Here is a 27,500-nt window from a genome sequence, read left to right as displayed (position 1 = left end):
ATTCACACAGACGCTACGAGATATGGTGTATGAAAAATGTTAAAAGTTAAGCCCAGTTCTTGAACACTTTGCCAATATGCTACAAAAGACACAAGGGTTACTGTGAAAGACATGCAGTTTACATGAGTTCTGTGTGAATGGACGATGTGTTTTAGGCATAATCCTGGAGAAAATGTATTCTTATAATTGTCACGGTTGGTAAACCGTGATCTCTGGGTTTTTCACTATGTGGGTGAAGTCTGTTGCTGAGTCCCATTTTAGGACGGATAGTATGCGAAACTAGAATTAGTACATCCCAAATCAAAGTATGTTGAAAAGAGTATTCCAAAGATACCCGGATGGTCTACTATTTCCGGTTAGAATTCGAAGTGCAGATCAATGCACACTCTAAGTGCTAATATTGCCCACAACCCATTGCGTGTGGGAGGGAGGAGCTTTGCGATGGCTTTGCGGTGATGTAAACATGGCAGCCGGATGCAGCAACGGAGATGAGCCCTCAGCTTTTAAGTGTAAGAATTCAAATGTTATTAAAGTTTTAATAACTAATTAAAGTTTTATTTTATTTCGTTACACACATTGCACATGAACGTCAGAACCAGCCGCCTCACAAACGACCTGCGGTTGGTTCTACGACTATGCAGCCCTGCTTCTTCAATCCTCAACTTGGTAGAAGCACACATAGTAAAATGTATTGTGAAAAAAAAAAAACGATGAGAAAAAAAGATGGGAATAGTAAATAAAATTTTATTGGACATAAAGAATGAATGAAACGTTAACAGTTGTGGTGTGCGTAACTAGGCAACCAGGTTGTCGTTCACGTTGCATGACGACATCGAAGTATGTCCCTGAACGTGCATACTCATTTGCTACACACTCAAAAGTATGTACTTTTTGCTCACAAAAAAGTACATACTTTCAGGTCGTAGTATAAGTAGGCGAATTGGGACTCAGAGTGTGTGTTACGCGTCAGCACCAGAGATGTATAAAGTACTAGAGACCCAGACTTGAGTAAAGTACAAGTGCTCTATCAAAAAAGTGACTTGAGTAGAAGTTGAAGTGCTCTTTAAGCACCACACTTAAGTAGAAGTACTAAAGTATTCAACATTTTTTGTACTTAAGTATTGCAAGTAGTCTATTTTAAAATTTACTACTCAAGTACTGAAAGTAAAAGTACAAGTATTGTGTTATGTAGCTATTAAAAAAAGTAGTCAAAAGTTTGAACATATTGTTTTTACTATTTCAAATGATTAACCTAAAGGACAATCACAATTCCTTTGACTGTAACTTTTTGTAAAAATAAATAAATAAATAAAAATAAAGGGTTATTTCGCCCAATTTGCAAAATGATGTCATTAATAACTTACCCTCATGTTGTTTCAAACATGTAAGACCTCCGTTTATCTTCTGAACACAGTTTAAGATATTTTAGATTCAGTCCGAGAGCTCTCAGTCCCTCCATTGAAGCTGTGTGTACGGTCTACTGTCCATGTCCAGAAAGGTAAGAAAAACATCATCACAGTAGTCCATGTGACATCAGAGGGTCAGTTAGAATATAAAAAATAGCAAAAACTACGACTTTATTCAGCATTGTCTTCTCTTCCGTGTCTGTTGTAAGACAGTTAAAAACAAAGCAGTTTGTGATATCTGGTTCGCGAACGAATCATTCGATGTAACCGGATCTTTTTGAAACAGTTCACCAAATCGAACTGAATCGTTTTAAACGGTTCGCGTCTCCAATACGCATTAATCCACAAATGACTTAAGCGGTTAACTTTTTTTAATGTGGCTGACACTCCCTCTGAGTTAAAACAAACAATATCCCGGAGTAATTCATGCACTCAAACAGTACACTGACTGAACTGATGTGAAGAGAGAACTGAAGATGAACACAGAGCCGAGGTAGATAATGAACAAAAGACTGACTCGTTCACGAGTCAAGAACCGTTTACGAATTCGTGTCCGATTCGAGAACCGAGGAGCTGATGATACTGCGCATGTGTGATTTAGCGTGAAGCAGACCGACACACAGAGCGCTGGACCGAACTGATTCTTTTGGTGATTGATTCTGAACTGATTATGTGCTAGTGTTATGAGCGCGGGCAAACCGAAGGCTTGCAATCATCGGCAATGACGTCATTACGTCGAGCGCAAAAGAACCGGTGAACTGTTTTCTTCAACCGGTTTATTGAATCGAACTGTCAGAAAGAACTAACGTTACTGGTCATCCGAGAACTGATGCAACCGGTTCTTGACTCGTGAACGAGTCATTATCTGTCTCGGCTCGGTGTTCTTCTCTCTCTTCACAGCAGTTCAGTCAGCACGCGCAGTCTACTTAATCGCTTGATTCGCTCAATGATGTGCCAGCTTCATCAAACCTGCCATCTACAGTTCTGGCAGTGGTAATGTGGGTAACGAGTAACGATGCAGCACATAACAAAAATAACGGAGTAAAAGTATTAAACTCATCGAAAATATGTACTGAAGTAAAAGTGGAAGTAGGGGAAAAAAATAATACTCTAGTAAAGTACAGATACCGCCTTTTAGTACTTTAGTACAGTAGTGAAGTAGTTCTACTTCGTTACTATACATCTCTGGTCAGCACTGATTGTTTCTTGTGGGCGTCTCCGCTAATTGTTATCAGCAGCAGCTGTCACTCATTACTCCTCCCTATATATTGCCCTGTCTAGCGTCTTGTGTTTGTCAGAGTGTTGTTTCAGTTCCTCATCTCATGTTCTGCTCTCTTTGTGTTGTTTCTTAGTTGGATTGTCTTGTCTCCCCGAAAACCCAACCACTCACCTCATCTCTTTCTCAACCTGCTGCCTCAGACAATAAGATGCATCCCTGCGTGTTTTTCTCCCATCGTTTATCTCCTGCTGAACGCAATTATGACATTGGTAACAGAGAATTGTTGGCTGTCAAATTAGCTTTAGAGGAGTGGCATCACTGGTTGGAAGGGTCAGGGGTACCTTTTATTGTTTGGACCGATCATAAAAACTTAGAATAGATTAGAACTTGCCAAAAGACTCAATTCCAGCCAGGCTCGATGGGCACTTTTTTTCAGCCGGTTTGATATTTCTCTGTCGTACCGCCCGGGTTCCAAAAACTTTAAACCCGATTCTTTGTCTCTTCTTTTTGATCCTTACGAATGCCGGTGACTCCCGAGTGTATTTTACCTGAGAATATAGTTGTCTCAGCACTCATATGGGAGATCGAATCGAAAGTCAAGACGGCCTTAGAAGGGGTAACGCCTCCGCCCGGATGCCCACCGAATTGTTTATTTGTGCCGGAAGAGTTACGGTCCGAGGTTATTCAGTGGGGTCACTATACTAATGTTGCTTGTCATCCAGGGATAAGCCCAACCAAAGGTTTAGTTAAGCAACGATTCTGGTGGCCATTTATGGCCGTTCACGATTTTGTTTTGGCTTGCTCAGTTTGCGCCAGTGGTAAGTCATCTAACCGGCCTCCAGATGGGCTTCTTCCACCACTGTCTGACCCTGGTCACATATCGCTCTAGATTTTGTTACTGCCCTCCCCCCATCCAATGGCATGACGGTCATTTTGACCGTAGTGGACTGGTTCTCGAAGGTGGCACATTTCATTCCCTTGCCCAAATTACCTACAGCCAAGGAGACAGCGGTCACTTTCATTGATCATGTCTTTCGGTTACATGGCCTCCCGGTAGACGAGCCACGGGCCTCTCTCCGTTTCAGTGTAGCATGGGTTACCAGCCACCTGTTTTTCCTAGTCTGGAATCTGAAGTCGCGGTCCCCTCCGCTCATGCGTTTGTTCAGCGGTGCAACCACACCTGGACTAGAGCCCGCGAGACTCTGCTCCAGATGAGGGAGCACACTGCTAATTGTTATCAGCAGCAGCTGTCACTCATTACTCCTCCCTATATATTGCCCTGTCTAGCGTCTTGTGTTTGTCAGAGCGTTGTTCCAGTTCCTCATCTCATGTTCTGCTCTCTTTGTGTTGTTTCTTCATTGGTTTGTCTTGTCTCCCTGGAAACCCGTCCACTCACCTCATCTCACCGTTGGATTCATCACTTACCTTCTCGGCTCGCTTCCCCGCAGTTCCTGTGTCACCCTCTCCTGCTGCCAACTCATCACAGCACTTCGGATCCTCCACTCACCAGCATCTTCTCGGACTGTGTATCGGACTGGCCCACAAGAATACGTCATTACTGCTCTCTTTCAAAGAAAGAGCTTACAGAAATGTAAGCCTCAAGAGGAAAACCAGTCAATTTTATAATGGTTACTTTTATGAAGTGAGACATTGTTCACATATACAGCTGAGAAATATGACCTACAGAGCACTCCAAATTACACGGCTTGTGTGTCCAGTTAAAATAAGATTGCAAAACCCTGTCTGTGTTCTTTAAATTCAACTGTTTTTGAAATAGTTTTAATGCAGTTAACGTTTTAATGATGCATTAATTGTTCAAGCTACTCACTCCAGTCTTATTTAATTATCCCTGGGATACTATTATCGTTTTTTTTTTTTTTTTTTAAAGCTTAAGTAATTTTATAGTTTTTTTTTTATTTTTATTCCTTTATTTTTATTATAATTATTATTAGTATACACTTTTTTTTTTTTTTTTTTTTTTTTTTTTAATTGATTGGTTGTCTGATTTGTTGTTCTTGTTGTTGTTGTTTAGCTTTAGTTATAGTTTATCACTCCACAGAAATAACAAATAAAATTAGAGAAATAAGAAACGTTGCCTTAGCAACTAGCTAAAATAAAATGTTATAATTTTAGTTGACTATAATAAACGTGAATCACACAAAAACACACACACACACACACACACACATAAGCACATTGGTAAATAAGCGAAACTCACAAATCTTCATCCATATCAATAAAATCACACCAGTTTATTATACTGTATATACATCAACTTCATCAATAACTCTTTTGCTAGTTCATTGCACTTTTTCTGTAAATAAATGTGCTTTCAGACTATTCCTGCTTTTATTCTACAGCACACTCATTGTAATGCAGCCGTTTTTACACATGCCCGTGTATAACTATCTTTCAGTCTTACGCTAGTATTCTGCTACTTGTGCTGATGCTGATCCGATCCGATAAACACGGGACCTGGCTCACTAACATTCTTCGTACATGATTCTGAAACTTGCTTCCCAGAAAGGTGTAAAACACAGGGTTAATGCAGAAATACAAGCGTGCAATGTTACTAGTGATGTACTGTGCTAACAGTAGGCTGCTATTACACAGTTTCGAATCCGAATTCTCATTGATCATTATGATGATGTTATACGGGCTCCATAATATGAAAAACATCAGGACGATGATGAAAATGATCCACACGGTGCGATGTTTGCCTGTCATCCTCGTGGCCAGGACGGTCAGCGTTATCCTGAAGTAGCAGTAGATGAATACTGTCAATGGCACGATAAAAAACAACACAAACTGTTTATAGAGACTGAAGACTTTCCACAGAGCATCGCTAGAGTCTTCACACACCCATCCGTCCATCGGATACTCTTCAACGGTGAAGTGGATGAAGGGTTCGAGGCTAGCGAGGAGGCTAATGATCCAGACGACTGCAGAAAGCACCACAGCGTAGCAGCTTCTGCGCTTTTTGTTGGCGACCACACAATGCACCACGGCCAGATAGCGGTCGAACGTCATGAGGGTGAGGAAGAGGATGGAGCTGTAGAAGCCCAGATAGTCTGCGACATTGACCAGCTTACAAAGAGCTTCTCCGAAGATCCACTGGTCCGAATGATGAACGGCTTGAAACGGGAGTGTGAGGGTGAAGATGGCATTGGAAGCCAGCAGGTTGATGAGGAATATATTTGTGACCGTGTTGAGCTTTTCGAACTTGTAGAGGACGAGCAGAACCACTCCGTTGCCCAGTACGCTGGCGATGAAGATGACGTAGTAGAAGGGTGGAAGAAAATTTTGTGAGAAATTGCTGATGGCGATGGTGTTGCAGTGAATGGATGTAATGGCCTTCTGCGAATAGTCTTCATAAACGTCTGGCGTTGTGTTAGGCGTTTCCATCTCTGTGGTTACCAACAACCTGCAGGATTGAGCCAGTTTATTAGAATTAAAGGCTGGATAAATGTAGAACACTACACTTTATTTTGATAGTCTACTTTAGTCATTTTACTAACTGTAAGTAACTTTGCAACTACATGTCTACTAACTCTCAGAGTGGACTGTTAGGTGAAGTTTAGGGTTAGTAGAAAAAGCTGACATACACTTGTAAAGTTTCTCACAGTCAGTATGTTGTAGATGCATCAAAATAAAGTGTTAGAAGATATTAAGCAGACAATCTACTACTCTAATGACTGCTGGTTGATATATAGATGCAAAGTTATTTACTGTTAGCAGAATGTGTAAAGTGGACGATCAATAAATAATCATGAATAAAGTGTTACCATAGCCAATAATACATTGTATGGGTCAATTTGTTTTATTTGTTTTTTTTTTATCACAAAAATCATTAGGATATTAGGTAAAGATCATGTGCCATGAAGATATTTTGTAAATATTCTACCATAAATACAGTATATCAACACTTCATTTTTGATTAGTAATATATGCATTTCTATTAACTTAATTTTGACAACTGTAAAGGCAGTTTTCTCAACATTTAGATGTTTTGCACCCTCAGATTCCAGATTTTCAAATACTGTCCTACCCTTACAAACCACACTTGAATGGAAAGCTTATTTTTTGAAGACTTACCCCAAAGTGCTGTCTGGTCATTAATAGAAACGACAGTCTTGTAAGGTGGAGCAGCAGCGGAGGATGTGTGTCAGTCTACAGCTGCAAAAATCTGAATCATATCTTGAAACTACTTCCTTTTTTAGGTGACTTCAGAATTTTCTCAAGAATTGACTTGCGTTTAAAGCCTAGACAAAATACTTTCTGATCGTAATCATGAAACCACAGACCAGCCACAAAGTGTTCATTACCTTTTATTTCATCGAAGCCATTCTTAGCTAACACTAGAGCTCTAAAAGATAAATTACTCATGTCGTAAAAGAAGTAGAAGTAAAATGTGATCGCTTATTCAAGATTTAACTAGAAGAAAACATAACAAGCATTTTGTATGGATTCACAAAAACAATATTTAAAATAAAAATTAGATCTTTCAGATTTGTATCTCATACCTTATACAGTTTAAAAACTTTACTGCCAAGAGAGAAGAATAAAATCAATTACGAGTTCATGAACACACAAAAATCGAATAGCTTTTATTATAATGCTTTGTGTTCCTATTTAATGGGATTATGTTTAATGAGGTTAGTGCGAATTTACCTTCCCTTCAGGCAGAGCAAAACAATTAAAAGTACATAAATATGTAAATAATGCAAAAACAATAGCTATTTATTAAATCAGCCTAGCCAGCAATTTAAAGCACAGTTAGTAATATTACTGAATATGAAAAAATGAAGGCTGTTGTGCCTTAGAAAGCTGTCCAAGCCAAGATTCTCAGCCAAGTACTGGGGAAATCAAAACTAAAGTCGTCTTTTTGGCCAAAACAAACAGAAACATTAAGCTTTTCCCTTTTATGTCTGTCCCTGAAGAAATAAAGCCATTTATTCTTAATCTTGATAATTACCAAACCACATACAAACTTATATCATGGCATCTCATATCAGGTTTCTTGTTTGACAGCAAAATAGTTAATTAATCATTCATATTCATAAGTAAAAGTGATATATATTAATGATTATGATTATTAACATCTATCCACATTAATAAACTTGTAGTATTATTCTGCAAATGACCGTATGCATGCACCCTTGCATTAATGGTTACGCATCAACTCTTCGTGCCTCAGAAGACAGGTTTCACATCTTTAAGTTTCACATCATTCAGGCCCCTGGTGTTTCACTGCACCATAGCGATGCACAGAAAACATCCAAAGCCTTGTGAGGAAATTCCTCTGGATTTGCTGCGGCACTTCTGGCAGTCCGAGAGCTGAGCCCATGTGTTCACAGAAACACACATTAGAAACCGGGCCCTTTACTGTAGCGCTCCTCCCTGAGGTCATAGGATTGGTAGCAGATGGACATGTCACACACTCCGGCTGGCCCTGAAGGACCTTGCTTCCCCGGGATGCCCGGAGCCCCGGATTTACCCGGGATTCCCGGAGGACCCGGAATACCAATGCCATCACTGCCGCGAGGACCCTGGATCCCTGGTAGTGTTGCAGGAAAACACAATCTGACAGTTACACAAGATTCCTTCCTAAACGCTGCATATGCATCTGTGCCACATGCATTTACATCTTTCTAACCACAGATCAGACATTACATTAACCCTTACAATGCATTCAAAATCTGTGTACTATTTTCAAGTTTTAACTTTGTTTGGACCAGAAGAATCAATATTTTATAAAAGAGTTATAAGTTATAATGTAACGTTACCCTGTTATTACTTCGTTAATTTAATGAAGTATAAAGTATATAAACTTACAGTATATCACATTAAATATATGTCACATCAGTATTGGAATGTATGGAATTTAATTAAGTTACTTTGAATTTCTGACTAATAATTGCACAAAAACTGTCCAAATTCATGAAACCCACTAATGCCTTTCCAAAAATAAATGAAAATGTCATGCTACAATGGTTTGATAAAAAAATATATTCTTGCTGAACAACAAAATTCAGTCTCCAAAGTGTGTGAGATATGGGGAATAAACATATTATCAAAGGTTTTTTTTATTTTTTTACACTAATATAACTTTAGAAATACAGAAATATTTTTTGACACACTATGGTACTCCATAAATACCTGGGTCTTTTTTCTTTCTTTTTTTCGTTGTTGTTGTGGTTGTTTAGGGGTGGGGAAGGGATTACATCGTAAAAAAATAGTTTCATCCCCTTATTAATATATATTTTTTATTATCTATCTTTTTTGGACCAGAATGTGTTATGAGGATAAATAATATAGTATTGTGATTGTACCTGTGTCTCCAGGAGGCCCTGGGTATCCTTGTTTGCTCTCTCCTTTACTGCCCTTAAATCCCCGAGGGCCTGTGTCCCCTACAAGAGTGCCAAGCATGTTATGCAATTAAAATACAAACCCAAAGCCAAACCATTTACATAATCTGGAAGTATTACATCCAGACATCTCTGATACCTTTGACTCCTGGAGGTCCCTGGATGCCCGGAGGCCCCAGATATCCCTGAGCGCCATGTCTGCCAGGATATCCCTGGGGCCCGCTGGACCCTTTAGGCCCTGGAGCTCCAGGGGGTCCCGGGGGTCCTTTAACAGTCTCACAGGCTTCACAGCGCTGAGGGCTCATGGTCTGCAGGAGCTGTGGCAGCTGATCTGATAGAGAGGCATTACACTGGAGATTACTGAACACTGACAGAGAAGTGAGGAGTCATCTTTTGCCAGTACAACTCTTGTGATGAACGAGATCATGAATTAATCATTTCTTTATGTACAAACTTAAAACTATCTTCAACTATTGGCTGTATTTCACATCAAACACAAAATTGTAAAATGTGCCTGTGCAACACTTTTACAAAATCATAGGTTGTCGCTTCCTGCACATTTCACAACAAAGTGGAGACACAAGTCTAAAAGTTATTGTTTTGTCATATTCGAAAATTGCATAAAACCTATGCTAAACCTAACCACTGGTGTTAACTAAAGCTAGCATGAGAAAAAAAAATATTTTAAGCTTGATAAAAGTTTTTGAGCTGTTTTATGATGACTCATATTCCATGGGACGCACAGGTGTAACACTGTACCGGGTGCGCTTCCGTGCAAGTTTACTCTGTTAGAATAGCTAAACATTTGGAGCTGGTTATGAGATGCACACATCAACAGGTTTTAGTTTATAACAGTGCACTATGGTTTAAGAGTTCTGAACTCATAACATAGTATTGGGCAAGAAACTGCATAAAAACATAAAGTCTCTGTACTGTGTCCTAGTGTTCCTTTCATGTGGAAACTAGAGTTCATTGTATGTTTAGATGTATGGGGATTTTGCACAAATGAATGTAGAGGCCTGTTTTCTAAATGAGTATGTCGGTACTTTTATTTTAATTAAATGAATACAGTAGCATCATACACCAGATAATCTTCAGCTTGTTTCCCATTAAACATTCACTTTTAGTCTATTTTGCATATCAAAAAAAGGTCAGTGATGATGCTTTTTCCAGTGTTTTGAATTCATTTCTGTGGTGTATATAATATATCTCCTACATCAGTGACGTCAAGACTATAACATGGCTGGTTATGGAGAAACATGTGATTGGTATTGACTCCACTGGAGAGAATGTCATCTCCTCATGAAAAAAAGAAAAATCTCTGGAGTTTCTGTCAAAGTACAGTAGATCACTTCAGATCAGTCAGTTTGACGTCTCTGTGATGGTTAGGCCACACGTAGACACTATACAGAGAGGCAGCTCACTAGATTTATAAGTGGACCACAGGGGGAAAAAAACTAAAATGCTAACAGAATGTTCCATACGACCCCTTTAATTCAAAGCAAACTAAAAACACTGATAGCTCAGCAAGTTTCCGTAACAAAAGCTCCTTTCTAGTGAACTTTGCTTTTATCTAACAGCTTTAATTGGACGCTGCATGCTATTCTCGGCTCTTTACATATCAGGCTTGTTCGTATTATAAAAGGGAAAAGGAAACGTTCCTTGGGCTCTTTGTTCTCAAGAGAATAATGACCTTGAACAAGGTCGGATACTCACTTCTCAAAATGTCCCCACAGAGTTTTATTAAGTACTCCTCGGAGGGAGGCTTACCCTGAAACACACATTGAGTGAAACACACATTAGATGGCGTCGCTACATGAAAACACATACAGCTTTCAAAGAAATTAAAGGCTTCACAGATAACAAAGGAAGGAACTCAATTTCACAGTCTTGACCTCAGGTCTTGTGGTTTCTTTCATGAATCGGCTCAAATGATGCGTCCTGACATTGCTCCAGCCCTACTTTGTGTATAATGTGTTTATTTCTTGTGAAAGGCTATAACAAAAACTGTATTTGCTTTCGTGTAGTTGTGAGAAATGTAAGAATACTCACAGGCTTCCCTGGAAAGCCCGGAGCGCCGGGAAGCCCTGGCAAACCGTCCTGACCGGGGGCTCCACGTGATCCGACTCCACCCATGTGTCCCATGTCTCCCTTCTTTCCTTCAGGACCTTTGACCCCGCTCTCAACCGGAGTACCTTTCTAGGAGATTCCAGAAAGCACACTTAAATCCTACTGCATGCTTGCATTCATATTCTCCATTAAAGCGAGACACAAATAATTAAAATAAAGTAATGATGTGACGTGATTACTGAATTGTGAAAAGGTGAAAATGTATCAATAAAACCCATCGTGTGCTCTGTTCTGTAGTGTAGCTCTAATGTGGTTTCATTATGACATGATTTGTGATTGCATTTGCATAATCTTTTCCAAAATTTTACAGAAATATAATTTATTATCTATCAATCTATCTATAATATACAGTTTTAAGTATAGTATTTAATATTTAGAATATGCTTTTATTTTTATATTGTCATTATAGTGCTCAAACTTACATTTTTAGTCAGTTGCCAAGGCAGCGTTTGTTATTTAAAGCGTTTCATCTGATAATATGCCATCATATTCAAATAGACTGAGAAATAAATCAGATTTGATTGCTTGTTGTTTGAGCAGCAATATTAAATGTTGAATGTTTTTCACATCAAAGACTAAATCTCAGATAAAAATATGTGTCTAAATAATCACAATATGACATTCTGAGTCTTAGCGTGGAGCAAACAAACACTGCAGAAATATTTAATAGAAATATTCAATTACTCTGGAGAAATAATACATTCTTTTAAAGAAAGCAACTGATTTGCATTTGTCTGCTGCAGGTTTGCCCACGAACAGAAAATAATAAATGCACATAGGAATTTGCTGTAGTTTACAGGGCGAGCTGTTCGCCGGTTTGCTCTGACAGCGACGCTGAAAGCAGCTTCGTATAAGTGTCAAACTGTCAAATGTAAACACTTTGTGGACGACATGCTTCAAAGCACTCAGAAGTGCTCTGCCGTCCCATGTTCCTTCCTTCAGGAGGCGGAGATGCTCGTGTTTTTTGTGTAAACAGGCAGGAATGGTTTAAATGTGAGTGAGCCGTGTAATTCTACACACCTCTCCTTTGCTGCCTCTGGGTCCCACCTCACCCTGGTTCAGGAGGAACGAGAAAGAGGAAACTTTTAATGATAAAATCAGAGAGAGAGAGAGAAAAGGTGTGTTTTTAAACACACAGACAGGCGAATGGAAGAAAAGCTGTTCAGATCCACATCCAGGGAAACCCCAGCAGATGATTCTCAAGCCTGGCGTGTGTTTGCAGACTGAATCACTAAAGACACGTCAACAGAAGCGGGACACTTCACGGTTCAGACTACAGTAATGTGCACAAGTTCATACAAGCAAGCACTTGAGGGTTTTCCTAATAACAAGATACTTTTTCAACAAGTACAAGCAAAGTATTACAAAACTCGATTGATTATAGTCACATTTTATTGTGTGTGCAGTTTTTGTTCCAGATAAATACTACATTGAAGATGTAAGCTACAGAAAAAGTTAGTTGTATAGTCAAAAAGATAAATGTCTTTCCTAAATGTATTTGTTGATATGTTAATGTAATGTGTTGCTCATGAGAAATATTGCCATAAATGTTACCTATAAGGCAACAGTGTGTATTTTATTTATAATTGATCAAAACAACATAAACTGTGTGTTTATATATGTTTTTGCAATTAATTACATTATATTATATAACAACTGATATTATATATAACATCAGAATTGTTGTGTTGTATTAATGAAGTGTCTAAAAGTGCATTATATATATGTACACAAACATATTTGTATGGGTTAGGTGTATATGTTGATATTGTTCCCATTTCTAATAGGGATCATGTATGTTTTCACTTCAGATGACAATGTATTTAATGTGTGGAGATTGATACAAGGTTACTACAGTACACACAGAGTTATACTTGAGTCTAGTGATGTTGAATGCTGTTTGCTAGCACACATGGACCAATGACTGTTTTATTTCAAAACCTGGACTTTATTTCATCTAAAGATTGCTCAAGCGTGTGACTGACAGAGACACACACTGTTATCTCACTAAAGTGATTTGTGAGTCAGTGTCTGTGACTAAGGTTTCTGGGGATTTATCAAGCGTTTTCACAGAAATCAGGAGTTTCTTCTGCAAAGACAAAAAAAAATTATTCAACAGGATACAAGTATCTGAATGTGGCCGTTCAGATTAAGACCTTTCTAAACATCCTACTGAATGTTTGAATGAATTCTAAGAATAAAGTGTGTGTGTGTGTGTGTGTGTGTGTGTGTGTGTGTGTGTGTGTGTGTGGAAGTTCACTGAATGTCTCTTCCTGTAATTCCAAATCAGATTCTCCTGATTTACTTCCCTTTTTAAATTCTGAATGTTATGCATTGTCTTTTTCCGCTTGCAGCCCTGATTAACCCTGTAGATGCTGAGGGATGATGAAGGGAGTTTGCACACTTACTGGACAGCCGGCCAATCCAGCGAAGCCTCTGCTGCCTTTTTCACCCTGTGAACGGGAGGAGGTCTGTGTTAGCAGGGGTCTCAAACTCTGAAAGGTTATCATTAGCATTCAATAACAGCAGGCAGCTCCCCATAACCTTTAGAAGACTGTGTCACATCCGTTTAACTGAGAGATACAGTGCCAACTATACTGAGACACACCCCCTGTCTGCCATTGGTCAGTGAAACACATAGCTCCACCCCCAAAATCACACCATTGGTTGAGCTGCTGCTGGTCAGACACTCAAACACAGTAATAAGATGCAGCATTCACCTAACTTTCTGAGAACCCCTCCTCTAATGTCGTATTTCTGTTCTGCATATGAGATGAGATATGAGCCCAGATATTTACTTCCGAAGAAATGACACAAAACACTTTTCCACTTATTTCACACGACTGCTATCATCTAGGTTAGAGTTATATTTGAGATCAGAGACGAATCTGAATGTGTGTTGAAGCCGAATGCAAACCTCTGATGAATCTCAGACAGTAATAGCCAAAAGTGTTTTTAAAGTGTGAAGGAAAGGACTGGGGATCCACCTGAATGCCTCTGGGTCCCATTTCTCCTCTCTCTCCCTGAAAATAAAAGAGAAACACAGATGTATTTCCACTTCTGCACAGCAGGAGAACCCTGTTCTTTAGCATATCGGTCAAAACCTACATTTAATGAGCTGAAAAGCCACTATATCAGGACTATCGTTCACACAAGCCGTCATTAAACTGATGCTTTATTCAAATGACAACAGATGTATTTATTTATTTATTTCTAAATACTTTTATTCAAATGGGATGCATTATACTGTTTGAAAATGACATTACACTGTAACAAATGATTCATGTTATAATAAATGTTGTTCTTTCTCAAACTTTTAAACTGTTTATAGTCTCTCATTTATTTGCATATGTAAATTAATTAATTAATATACACAGCCATTCAAAGCTTTGGAGGTCAGAGAAATTAATGTTTATTGATCAGGAATTAAATCAATCAATCATTCTGTTGTTCATCTGTGAATCCTGAAAAATAAAATGCATCACAGTTTCCACAGAAATATTGAGCAGCACAACTGTGTTCAACACTGATAATAATCTTCATGTTTCTTGAGCAGTAAATCATCATATTATTCTGATTTCTGAAGATCATGTGACACTGAAGACTGGAGGAATGATGCTGAAAATACAGCGGAGCATCACAGAAATACATTACACTTTAACACAGATTCACACAGAAAAGTGTTAATTTACATTATAATAATATTTCACTGTTTTACTGTATTTTTGATCAAATATATGCAGCCTTGATGAGCAGAAGAGACTCATTTGGAAACATTAAAGATGTGCATGCTGGTGTTTAATGCTGTTTTATGGGACGGCAGCATTACCTTGTGTCCTTTTAATCCAGGAGGACCCATGGCTCCCTGAAGCCCTGGAGATCCCAGCTCGCCCCGCTCACCCTGAGAGATTCACTGAGAATAACCTCTTCACCTCACACATACACACAGCTCTGAAGGCCAACCTCAAAACTGAGTCACTTAATGCACAAAATCTAATCTACACAAGACGAGACTCTCACCTTTTGACCTGCGGCTCCAGGAGTTCCTGCATCTCCCTTTTCTCCTGCGTTACCCTGAACACACACAACACTGAGTCAACGTCCACAAACACACACATCTAACTCCTCCATTATAATGTGGCTAGAAGGAGCCATTTGTTTCCATGACTGATAAGAGACTACTAATCACTTAAAATATAAAATGAAATGCTGTTACAAAACCGGAGGCAAGCTAAATGGTTTTGTTCAGTGTACTTCTATAATCCATTTGATAAGAGCACAAATCCAGGAACAGAGTAAAAGTAATCTTAGCACAGCTATTCCCACCTGATTCAAGGCAAGGTATTAGCATAATTGCTAACGGTGATGTTTGGAGCAGACCAACCTTGGGGCCGTGGAGTCCGTCTGCTCCGGAGGGCCCCGAAGGCCCCGGCGCGCCCTGAGGATTCAATCAGACAGGATTCAGAGTTAAACTGAAGCGCTGAACGCTGATAACACACAGCGGTGCACTCGGACTGCAAATAAATCTTCAGCACAACTCCACAAGACTCCTACTTGACCAAAATAGGAAGTGAACTCACTTAAGTTAAAAGCACGTCATGCATGGCATAAATGAAGTAAAAATTATGATGTGCAAAACAGATTCTAACGCACAGGATCATAAAAAGTCACATTTGCACAAATTAAAGTCTTAAATCATAGCAGAAAGTCTTCAATTCATGGAATGAAATTGTGCATGCACTGTAAATTAATTAATTAAATGTGTCTTGGTTTTCAGTACAAATATCTAAACATCCCTAAATCAAGATACATTTACTGGAGGTTTGTTTACTGAGAAATAAAACAAAACAAGTTTATGCTTATATTAAGAAAAAATATCCATCAGTAAGGAATAAAACTTGGATTTAATAAGTTAATATTGCTAAGCCTACTGTTTTAATCATGAACATTTTATGACATTTTGTTTCTCGAGTAAGCATATCTTGAATTTTTATTCTTTAGACTTTTGCATGAAAAAATTCTGAGGCAGATATTAATGTTTTGCATTGCATTTGACAAAGTATAAAGCCTTTGTGTAATGCATTATAAAGGTTTTCATAATGCACTTTGCAATGCATCACATATGTTCTTCTTCTTGTTTTAATCAGCTGTAAATGTATCCTGAACTGGAAAACAACAACAATAAAATACTGAGGAAGAAGAGTTTTTTTTTTCCAGTGCAATGAGAAGGCACAGTAAAATATTTTGTAAGTAAAATACATTTAAAAAGCAATGAAAATTGGAAGTTTTATTTTTAAATTCTATGAAGCATTGAATTCAGCTGTCTTGCATTAGCAGATACAGTACTGCCATACTCTGTTCTATATGTATTTGTTCCAGTATTTGTTCTAAACACAGAGGCGCATCAGATGTGATCCAGCACTAGGTGGCAGTGTTTGCTCGGACTCAGAGTGTTTGGCTCTGGCCATCAGAGGTCACCCTAACATGGTTTACTCTGTTACTCAGTCCCAGGCTGATCTCCGGTTAGCGTTTGACCTCTGTCCAGATTGATCTATTTGATCTCGGTCTGCGGCTGCTGATCTGATGAGCAGCTCTACAGCTGCCTGGGACTCTATCCAGTCCTATTTCTCTGTAGTGTCTTATTTTAGCAGGTTTGGTGACACAATGAGGGTAAAAAGGTGAAGCTGCTGTGTTCCAGCGAGACGTTTACTCACCGGAGCTCCTCTTAACCCGGCGGATCCTCTCTGTCCCGGAGCTCCTCTCGCACCCTAAACTCCAGCAAACACAGGATGGACAGCATGGGGTTGTCGTGTGCCGTTGAACAATACAATATGCAATTCAGGAGGTAGTTACTGCAGTTAACTATATATATATATATATATGTATGTATGTATGTATGTTATAAAAAGTAAAGCTTTGATAATAAGATGATATTCAAAAACCAAGTAATTGACAAACACATATTCTATGTGTTCTTTATATTCTTCTGTGTGTGTGTGTGTGTGTGTGTGTGTGTGTGTGTGTGCATGTGTGAGTGTGTGCGCCTGTGTGTGTGTGTGTGTGTGTGTGTGTGTGTGTGTGTGTGTGCGTGTGTGTGTGTCTGTGTGTGTGTGTGTGTGTCTGTGTGCGTGCGTATGTGTGTGTGTGTGTCTGTGTGTGTCTGTGTGCGTGCGTGTGTGTGTGTGTGTGTGTGTGTGCCTGTGTGTGTGCGTGTGTGTGTGTATGTGTCTGTGTGCGTGCGTGCGTGTTTGTGTGTATGTGTCTGTGTGCGTGCGTGCGCGTGCGTGTGTATGTGTGCGTGCGTGTGTGTGTGTACCTGCGGTCCACTCTCTCCTTCCTCTCCTGGAAGTCCTCTGATTCCCTGTAAAGCACACATCAGCCGTGGATCAGTTTCTGCTGGACAGGACAAGCGGAGCTAATGGCCTTGTATTTGGAACAGATTTGGGATCAAGGCCTTGCTGTAATTCCATAATTCATCCTGTTCTTCTTCTCCGGTTACTGTTATTACAGCATTACCAGGATGCCACTCAATTAATCTACGCTCTGGCAAAGCTATTGCTCAAATAGAAGCCTGCCAAGAAAAAGGACACAATTGACTCTCTGACATTTCACACATTTCCACTGTCTGTTTGTCTAGCCCACTAAATCACTTTAATTGAGCTCCATTAAAAACTTCCTCCATCCATCTGCTTCCTCTGAGGCTCCAGTAAGAGACAGCGATGAACCTCGTGTGACGGAAGAATATTATCACATTAAAGCAGCAAAAACCGCTCTGTTAGCACCATTTCCCTCGAAAATCAGACTCCAGGATGACCTGCTCTTTCTTAAAGATTTAACGTCAAGTCTCTTGAAGTTTTTACCCTGTTGTTGTTGTTGCCAAATATAGTATGTATATGTAAATAAGATAAACAAATAAACAGGTCACTTTTAACACAGTACCTCCAAAAACCTAAAAATACAAATTTTTCTTAAAGATTTATTCATATTATTATTGCTGTTATCATTTTTAATACCGAAATGAAAGCTGAAACATTTCAACAACTATCAGCTCTTTGGAAATAATGCTACATTACTCCTTTTTGTGCATTTGTCCATTGAAAATGTAAATAACCTAACAGATGAGTGACAGTAAACCTCAAACGTACCCCTATTTTCTCCACAAATGAAACGTGAGAACCAAGCACCCTATTCCTTCCTGCCACAAAGAGAATAAAAACTTCCCGCCGCCATCTGAAGCCTTGATGAAGAGCTCAGAAACACGCTGACGTCTGACTTTAACTGTAAAACCCTCTCCATACAGCAGCTTGTCCTCTCTCTGATCTCTCAACACCTGCCTGAGTATTTGCATTCAAGAAATCAATCTTCTGTTGTATCTCCAGAACCCCGAATCTGCAGGTTAGCAATGCACCTAAAACAGGGACACATGCAGGAGTGTGCAAGAGACATCAAGGTCTATGTTTGAGTCCACTATCCTCAGAGATTACAGTCAAACAGGGGAATATGGCACGGCTTTGAAATGGAGATGCCTGCGTATTATCTGGCATTAATGAGGCATTTTATAGTGAGCAGCTTCATTGATCGTGTTTCACTCAAAGGCTCTTGTTCTTCCAGAAAAACTGAATTACATCAAAAACTAGAAACTTCTGAGGCCTTCACAGGTTTAATTTGAGAGGAAACCTGGTGCAGAAATGTAAGAGCAAGAATGTAAATGCAATTACATGAAAGATGAAAGGTCACACCTGACTCGAATAATGAGCCTGGTTGAGATGTAATGATTAGTAGCAGGAAATGACTTATTAGCAAATCACAGTCAGGCTTTCAAGTGCAAAGCAAAAGTGTCTAAATATTAGCAGAACCAGATCATTACTGGCAAGGAATATTTATCACTATTTAAAAACTTAAATGAATAAAGTAAGCACATTGCAGGCATGAGTGCATCTCACAAAATCTGAACCTGTTGAGGTCACACTGCACCTAATCAAAGGAAATTAAACTTAGAATGAAGAAAATGAGGACAAATATCCATCTTCTAATTGGAAAAAATAATACTTCTAATTACTGTTAACACTAGAATTCAAAAGTTTGGGGTTGGTAGGGTTTATAACCGTTTATGACAAAAGACTCTTATGCTCATCAAGGCTGCATTTATTTGATCAAATATAGAGAAATATTATTGTAATGTAAAACAATAATGTTTTTTATGTGAATCTCTGTTAAACTGTAATTTATTTCTGCGATGCACAGCTGTATTTTCAGCATCATTACTCCAGTCACCAGTGTCGCATGATCTTCAGAAATCGTTCTAAAGATATGGAAGATATGGAACCCGCCACTGCTGTTCCATACAATGGGAATTGAATAACACTGGGAAAGCATACCCAAGCTACGGAACCACATACTGCGCATAGGAGGTAACGTGGGAATTGCACATATGGACTGGCCATAGGTCAGTGCTACATATGGAAGTCCCTGCGGTATACTCAGCCCGCCTGGAGATCACTACCCAGCAGAGATGGCAGAGAAATCTCTGCCAGGGAAAGACTTAAGCTTACAACAGGGTTCGCCAAGAGGGAAACTGAGAACACAGAGGACACAGGCTCTACACGGAGATTATAGGGAGAATCTTGCAAACATGTTAGGTGTCTCCCAGCCAGCAGCTCTACAGATGTCTGCTATCGAGGCACCCCGTGCCAACGCCCAGGATGAAGAAACAGCTCTTGTAGAGTGTGCTCTCACTCCAAGGGGCACAGTAAGCAATGGGCCTGGTATGCTGAGACTATAGCCTCCACTATCCAGTGGGCAAGTCTTTGTTTGGAGACAGTCTTTCCATTCTGCTGTCATCTGAAGGAGATCGGAGAGTCCAAGAATTAGTGCTTGTCAGACTCCCTCAAATCAGCCAGGGTAAGCAAAGGTGGCATTCCTGGACCACCAGAGCAGACATTGTCTGACCCAGGGACAGTGCCGGCAAGGTCCGTTGCAGTGCACAGCTCCAGCATCACACATGGGTCAGAACTACCATCGTGCAGCTGCTTTATTTGTCAGAACAGACAAGAACTTACAGGCCCTAGATGGGAGGCGCAGACTACCCCGCCAGGCAGCAGCGCTTTGCGGTCACAGTTGCATCGCAATAGCGTGCTCAACTAGGGGGATCTCCATATACCCCTTAGCCTCCCTGCTGTCGAGGATAGTGAGGATGGAGCAGGCACTAGATCTGTTTCGGGCATAAAAAGGTGCCCTCCAGGACCTAATAATCTCCTCATGCACTTCCGGGAAGAATGGATGCCGAGGATTGGCATGTGGCACACCCAAGAACCAATCATCCAGCCTTGAATGTTCAGGGGATGGAGGGGCCTTCCATGGCAACCTGACACCCTTCCTGACACCCTTCCTGACCCAGGCAAGCATAGCAGTCAGCTCCGGACCTGACTCAGGCAACGCCACTCTCGCAGAAGGAGGCAACGCAGCCGAATCCTCATCTCAAGAGCCTAGCTCATTCCTGATGCAGCGATCGACATTAGGTCATCTGCTGGTGGTCCTGATGAAGTGCTGGGCCCTGCCCTGTCCGAGGCTTTAGAATCTGCATCGCACCAGAGAGTATGATGCGCCAGAGGAGTGAGGGGCCTGTGGAGTCTTGCTCGGCGGGGAAGCCCTCACTATTACCCTCAGATCACCCTTGCCATGAGCTGAAGTAGTCCTACTCTGGACGGAGGAACTAGAACGGGGCATGGGGAGGGGGACAATGGTCATATTTCCACAATGAGAACATGAGTCATCCACGAATGCTGCCTCCACATGCTCGAGGCCCAGGCACTCAATGCAGTGATCGTGACCATCAGATGGAGCTAAGAAGCAACCACATCCAGAAATGCACGAGTGGAAAGACATCTTTAAAAAGATGCCCCGTCACTCGTGGAGCTCTTTTAGAATTGCTCTTTTAGTTGCTCTTTTTGTGAGAACACTGAAGTGTTGAAGCACCCAAGAGGAGTTGCAGCGTGACCGCAGAATAGGAAGCTGCAGCACACCGAGATCAAAGCAGTAGCACTGGCAACCCCTGCTGACGCGCCGTGACACCAACACTCTACCGTCAAAAGGCTGTCTTGACGACACTCTCCTCAGGAAGCTGAAAGGTTCGGTTTTGAAGTGAAAAGCTGAATGTGTAACTGCACACGCTCACCTTATATACCCGTGCCGCAAGGCAATGCAAATCTCACACTCCAACATTCATTGGCTTGCTTTGTTGAATGTGACTGACTGAAAGGGAACAGCATTTATTTGAAATAGAAATCTACTTCATTCAGCGCTTCATTCAGACTCTGGTTATTAAGTGTGTGGGCAGCTTTCAGAAGACAGAAGGCTTGTTTCTGTGTTCTGCTGCCAGTCTCTGTTCTCAACTGAGGTTGGATGTTCATTTGACATGCAAAATGCAATTATTTCATCTTGACTGTTTGTATGGATTTAACACAGATAAATAAATACATTTAAATAAATCTATTTTTTGTGTTTGTAATAGTTTGTGTCCCAATCCAGGCAGCAAACATATAATGCTAACTGATTGCAGATGTAAAGCTACACACATTTCAGGCTGTAATGTGTATATATGCATTTTTTAAGATTTAAAAAAATGCGAAAGGTTTTTTCCTATGCTGAACTCATGATATTCTGTCCATAGAAGTAATTTGCATTGAAGTCTGTCTCAACCACACAATAAAACGATGAAATTAAAACTTTTTATATAATCATTCCTTTCTATATAACTTCCTCACAATTCTGAGAGAAAAGTCAGTTGTGAAATTTAAACTCGCAATTGCAAGAAAAAAGTCAGTGTTACAAAGCAATATAGAAACTCATAATTGTAAGATGAAAGCCGGAATTGCAAGAAAAATACAATTTATTTGTTTATTTTTATTTTATTTTTTTTGTATTTTTTTCAAATCTGAATTTATCTCTCAGTATGCCGTTTTTTTCTCAAAAAAAAAAAAAAAGTTGAGTGAAAGTTGTGACAAACTCACATCTGCAAGAAAAAAGTAAACCTGGAATTACCAGAAGAAGAAAAAAATCTGTTTATTTCTCTACTTTTTAAATTATTATTATTGTTTTATTATGAATTATTAGGAAAAAGTTAGAATTAAGACATATAATTCTAGAATTGTAACATTAAAACGTCAGAATTGTAAAGTCGCAATTATTATTATTTATAACCTTATTTTATATTCCATGGCAGAGAAAAAAAAGTAATACAGCAGGTGGATGTAAACTGGGAATTGCAAGAAAAAAGTCGATGCACTTCATTTATATATTGCAATTCAGATTTCAGAATTTTGAGAAACAAAATCCATATTGCGGGATATACAGTAAACTCAGAATTTTAAGGTGAAAAAAAATCACACTTTTTTCATCCTGTGGTAGAAATGGGCTTTCAAACATATGAGTAATGAAATCAGTGACAATTGCTCTTGGGAGTAGGTCCATACTGGCCTCATAAAGTTAAGGTTTTAGTAAGTTCTTCAGAGGATGCTTAACTGTAATGTCAAAACACTCGGACACTCCAGATTCCAAGCACTCAATATATATATATATATATGTACAGGATGTGTGGATGTGGAAGCAGTGGAAGCAGAAACAGCTGTCTGTTATGATGGCAGGTGTAAAGCGAGAGCGATGGGAATGTCAGATTGCTCATGTTGACATGCTGGCTCTCATCACAGCCGTAGATCTGTAAACACTGCGGTCAGTCCTGGACCGGTTCTACACGCTTTCATTTACAGAATATACTTCCCTGGTCAGATTTCTGACACTGCTAATTATAAAGGAGTCCAACGTTTTACAGTCAACATGTGCAGAGGAGGTTTGTTTAGATGGAATCATTGAAATCATTTTAGATGTGAATTTAGCCACACATTTAACAGATGCAGCTTGCGTTAAATATTATAAAAGAAGATGAAGAAGAGCAGAAGTGACTCACTGGAGCTCCCTGCAGTCCATGTGCTCCTGGCAGCCCGGTGTCTCCTTTCTCTCCCTAACAAACAAACACAACACAACACAAGTGTTTACCAACACAGCTTTTTCTCAAAATCCCTTTTAAAATAAAGTTTAGAGACGCACTCAGAATAAAGTTAATGCTTTGAAGTTAAACAAGAAGTGTATTGTAGACGACAATTAAAGCGGTGTTAAAGGGGGGGGGGGGGGGTGAAATGCTCGTTTTCACTCAATCTCCTGTTAATCTTGAGTACCTATAGAGTAGTACTGCATCCCTCATAACTCCAAAAAGTTTTTAGTTTTATTATATTCATAAGAGAAAGATAGTCTGTACCGATTTTTCCCGGAAAAACACGACCGGCTGGAGGCGTGACGTGTGGGCGGAGCTAAAGAATCACGAGCGCCAGTAGGCTTTTGCGTTGAGAGCGTTTGGAAGCTGTGACATTACCTTGAGGAAAAAACATCATCCAAAACAAACCATGGCTAACAGTCAGATTCAGCGTATATTTATGATCCAGAATCAGATCCCGAGGCTGACAATGAACGAGAGCAGCAGCAGCAACGACTCGCTCCGAGCGGGACTCGAACCCGGGTCTCCTGCATGGGAGGGGACGCACTAACAAGGAGGCAGAGATATTTGAAGAAGTTTTACTCACCGCCCGCGGTTCCAACACACGATCGTGACCCTTTTTCGTTGGGACTGCATTATCCTTAAGAAATAAACGACGTGCAAATCCGGCGTCAAACTGGGCCTTATTTGTAAAACAAGCATCTTCGAAATGCAGGGAACAAACACAAACACTTGCACAACTCCGTTGATGCTCTGTAAAAATAAACTCCATCCACTGGTCCCTTAATACTGTTTCTCTTTTGGTAATCTGTGCAGGGTTGTCTTGTCCTGGCAACCAAAAACACACTTCTTTTGTGACATTTGGCGCCGCTCTCGCTCTGATCAGTGAAGTCTGTTGTGCTCTCAGTGCTCTGCTATACGGGAGCGCGCTCTTCCGGCAGAAGTGCCTCAGGACCCATATAAGGAAATTCCGCTCCATCTAACGTCACACAGAGCCATACTCGAAAAAACTTTACGAAACTTGTGACAAACCGGAAGAGGTATTTTTGGAACAGAAATACTCCTTCAAACGTACAACTTAATTTTTGAAACTTTGTCCATGTTTAGCATGGGAATCCAACTCTTTAACAGTGTAAAGAACTCAGTATGCATGAAATAGCATTTCACCCCCACTTTAAGTTTGTTTAGTTGCCGAGCGCCGGCTCTGAGTGAACACATAAAACAGCTGTTCAGAGCAAGACAAGCTGCAAGAGAAACCATAACATCAAAAAATAGTAGTGATACACTACAAAGATACATACATGCACAAACAAACAGTAGATTTGTTTTTGTATTCAGGTAAAAATATTTAAAATCAAAACGTTGTTTGGCGCAATAATAAAATGTTGCATCTTAAAATTAAATGTAGTTCCTTACCCCTTTGAATTATTTTTTTTTTTTTTTGAATAAAACTCTATATTCTATATTCTGTTCAAGCATATTCTATAAATTCTACAAAACTATATTCTGTTCTATCATATTCTATCAAAAAAATATTCTATAAATTAATGGAAATTTGAAACAAAATAAAAGATTACATACGATTAATACAAATTATAAATTGATGCGGCTTTTTTTTTTTGGAAAATACACCCTGAATTAAGTTTATTTTTCCTAACTCACTGTTATTTATTTATTTATTTAGAAAAAGTCCCCACTAACTGTGTTAAGTTAATGCTTAAATTAAAATATGCTAAATAAGTAAAAAAAAAAAAAATATATATATATATATACTTTCTTAAAATGATGTTCTCTGAAAAAAATAAGAAACAAACAGGGACTAAATGTCAGAATATTTAGGTGGACACAGCACAAAATCTAGTTTTAATCTATGTTTTTTCCTCTTATTTGTTGTTGTGTGCACTACTGGAGCTCCAGCCGTGTTCAGAGAAAGCAGGAGACAATAACACTCGAGCAGACTTTGATCAGAGCCACAGGTGAAGAGCAGGCAGCGCCCCGTTCAAGAGCCATTCCCTTCAGCTAAGAACAAATGTTTGCCCTCCATGAAATCTTCAAGCACATTCACTAACACTTGGGCTTTGTGGAGCGCTCTGAACGGCTGGGAGAAACAGAAACTAAGATCTGTCTGTTGTTGTTGTTGAAGAGCTTGGCCTTCCAGGACACATAAAACATCTAAGCAAGCAAACCTTTCATTACAAGAGCAGCGAGTCTGTTAGAGAAAACATAAATGTGGATTGTGGCGTCCTGTGGAGCTGGACCTAATAACTACTCTGACTCTGGCCTGACATCTGTAGGTGTGTTTGGCTACATAAAACATGTTCTGTGGTGAGCAGACGCTCAAAGTGTGCAGTTTGTGGAGAAGAGGATATAAAAATAAACAAAGTCTGTCCCACTCATGTACAGTATGTCCAGTTTTAACACATACAGAACGTCTAGACAACAACATCTCCAACTGAAAAAAGATCATCAAGCATGTATGTTTAAATGTTGTCCTACTGTCATTGATGTATCATGCATGTCTGGCCCAGGCTTGTTGGAAAAACATTTGTTTGCAAACATTATTACAAAATTATGCTGTTGTTTATTGCACATTTTCCAACATTTTCCAAATAAATATCCAGTGAGTGGCACTAAAAGTGCATTCATTTTTATTAGAAACAGGTGAACATGTATTTCTCAATGTTTTATTAAATTGTATTGCCTCACGTTCCAAGTGTGATGTTGTACCGGGTGCACTACCGAGCAAGTTTACTACATCAGAACAGACACACATATGGAGCTGGTTATGTGATAAAAACATCAAATTCTATTCGTTCACAAATCATGCACTGCGGTAAAAGTGTTTTGCGCACATAACATAATATTGTGCAAGGAACCACACAAAAATAAGGCTCTATTAACCAATCATCTGTGATTATAATTGGTGTAAAAAGAAATATGAGAGGTTGGTGTTTTATTATGTTGAAACCTCTATGTATCCTGATGTTCATCTACTTTGGAAAGTATAGTCCAACCTCAACATAAAGATTACGACTGAATTACAGACTTACCAAACAAACATTTTACTGAAGAACAAGCTTCAAATTAATCTTAAACCCTGTTTGCCTGCAAATGTACTCCTGCAAACTTCTTGAGCAGAAGGACTGGGCTACACAAAATCATCTGTACTGACAGTATATGCTATAAATATCCTCCATAAGCATAGACAAGACAAATATATCCTAAAACGAGTTTTCCACCTCAGTAATTGGAAAATCACCCTTGGACAAAGGCTATTTCTCTACTTTTTAAGGAATTCTGTTTGTTAATTTGGTGATTTGGTCAACGCTGTGAATTGGACATCAGGGTCCTTTCAAGCCTTCTGATTGTCTGTGACTTTTAATTGAAAAGATTAATTTATTTGACCAACATATTAGATAATATTAACTAGTTTAACTTATTAATACAGTTCATTTTAAAACTTAAATTGAACAAAATTTAAATATAAAAGTACATAAAATAAAAATAACACAAATAGAAACAGGTATATTTAGTTTAGTTTATTTGATATATTAATATTATATTAAAATATAAATATATATGGTGTGTGTATACTATATATATATACTTCTGTTAGTTTCTGTTAATCAATCAATCAATAAAGAAGAAGCAGTCTTGTCATAACTATAGCAGAAATATTTAGTAACTATCTTTCTTTGTAAACTCATGAGAATGGTGCTGGCCTGTGAGAGACCTCTGTCCTGAAGCCACAGATCTAGACATCTGGCCCGTGTCTCGTCGCGACTGCACAATTGCAGACTCTCGTGTCTCAGAGGTGTCGGTTTTGATAAAGTTCTCCACATTCCCACAGTGTTTCTGGACTACACTGATTCAGACGTATAATTTCAGGTGTGCGATGTGCCAGAAACCTTGTTTTCCAAAGCATCGCTTTCATTCCTGTAAATCTTTGCTGATCAGTGCTGGTGTGTGGTAAAATTGGTGGCAAAAGCATTGTTGTTCTCATGTGACAAAGGTTAGGAGAGCATTGTTCTTCACAGATGAAGCTCTTGAGCCCAGGTGATCTGTGAAATCTGCTGCAGGATTCAGACAGTATTAGCATCCCACACATACTGTATTACACAGAGCCCCTACTGTAAAACACACATATGCTTCCTCACTCACCGCTCTAGCACAAGAGGAACATTTCAGCAGTGAACGCCGAGCTACAGTAGCTGATGGTCAGACACTTACACAAACAGACGAGTGTGTGTGTGTGTGTGTGTGTGTGTGTGTGTACGTGTGTGTGTGTGTGTGTGTGTGTGTGTGTGTGTGTGTGTGTGTGCCTGGGTGTG

General features: G+C 39.4%; 2 protein-coding genes across 2 annotated transcripts in view; both read right to left on the bottom strand.

Annotated features, from left to right (window-relative positions):
- Positions 1-4,858: 4,858 nt before the first annotated feature.
- LOC113076191 (C-C chemokine receptor type 1-like) lies at positions 4,859-6,800 on the bottom strand. The gene is made up of 2 exons (XM_026248853.1): positions 6,721-6,800; positions 4,859-6,049 (listed from the first exon to the last, which is right to left on the bottom strand). The coding sequence occupies exon 2, from the start codon at positions 6,028-6,030 to the stop codon at positions 5,044-5,046; it is 987 nt and encodes a 328-aa protein (XP_026104638.1). The 5' UTR covers positions 6,031-6,049; positions 6,721-6,800; the 3' UTR covers positions 4,859-5,043.
- A 137-nt stretch (positions 6,801-6,937) lies between these two features.
- The window catches only part of LOC113076187 (collagen alpha-1(XXI) chain-like), a 34,026-nt gene continuing 13,463 nt past the window's right edge, over positions 6,938-27,500 (bottom strand). The window contains exons 16-29 of the mRNA XM_026248848.1: positions 23,086-23,139; positions 17,440-17,484; positions 16,838-16,891; positions 15,508-15,561; positions 15,144-15,197; positions 14,953-15,024; positions 14,111-14,146; positions 13,532-13,576; positions 12,144-12,176; positions 11,046-11,192; positions 10,710-10,764; positions 9,133-9,324; positions 8,958-9,035; positions 6,938-8,182 (exon numbers count right to left, since the gene is read on the bottom strand). Coding sequence (XP_026104633.1) covers positions 7,992-8,182; positions 8,958-9,035; positions 9,133-9,324; positions 10,710-10,764; positions 11,046-11,192; positions 12,144-12,176; positions 13,532-13,576; positions 14,111-14,146; positions 14,953-15,024; positions 15,144-15,197; positions 15,508-15,561; positions 16,838-16,891; positions 17,440-17,484; positions 23,086-23,139 — 1,110 coding nt within the window. The 3' untranslated portion in view covers positions 6,938-7,991. The remainder of the gene's footprint in view (positions 8,183-8,957; positions 9,036-9,132; positions 9,325-10,709; positions 10,765-11,045; positions 11,193-12,143; positions 12,177-13,531; positions 13,577-14,110; positions 14,147-14,952; positions 15,025-15,143; positions 15,198-15,507; positions 15,562-16,837; positions 16,892-17,439; positions 17,485-23,085; positions 23,140-27,500) is intronic.

The sequence above is a fragment of the Carassius auratus genome, unplaced genomic scaffold, assembly GCF_003368295.1.
Source record: "Carassius auratus strain Wakin unplaced genomic scaffold, ASM336829v1 scaf_tig00019252, whole genome shotgun sequence".
Taxonomy (NCBI): Eukaryota; Metazoa; Chordata; class Actinopteri; order Cypriniformes; family Cyprinidae; genus Carassius; species Carassius auratus.
The sequence above is the reverse complement of the archived record's forward strand: the minus strand, read 5'-3'. Positions and strand labels throughout refer to the sequence as shown.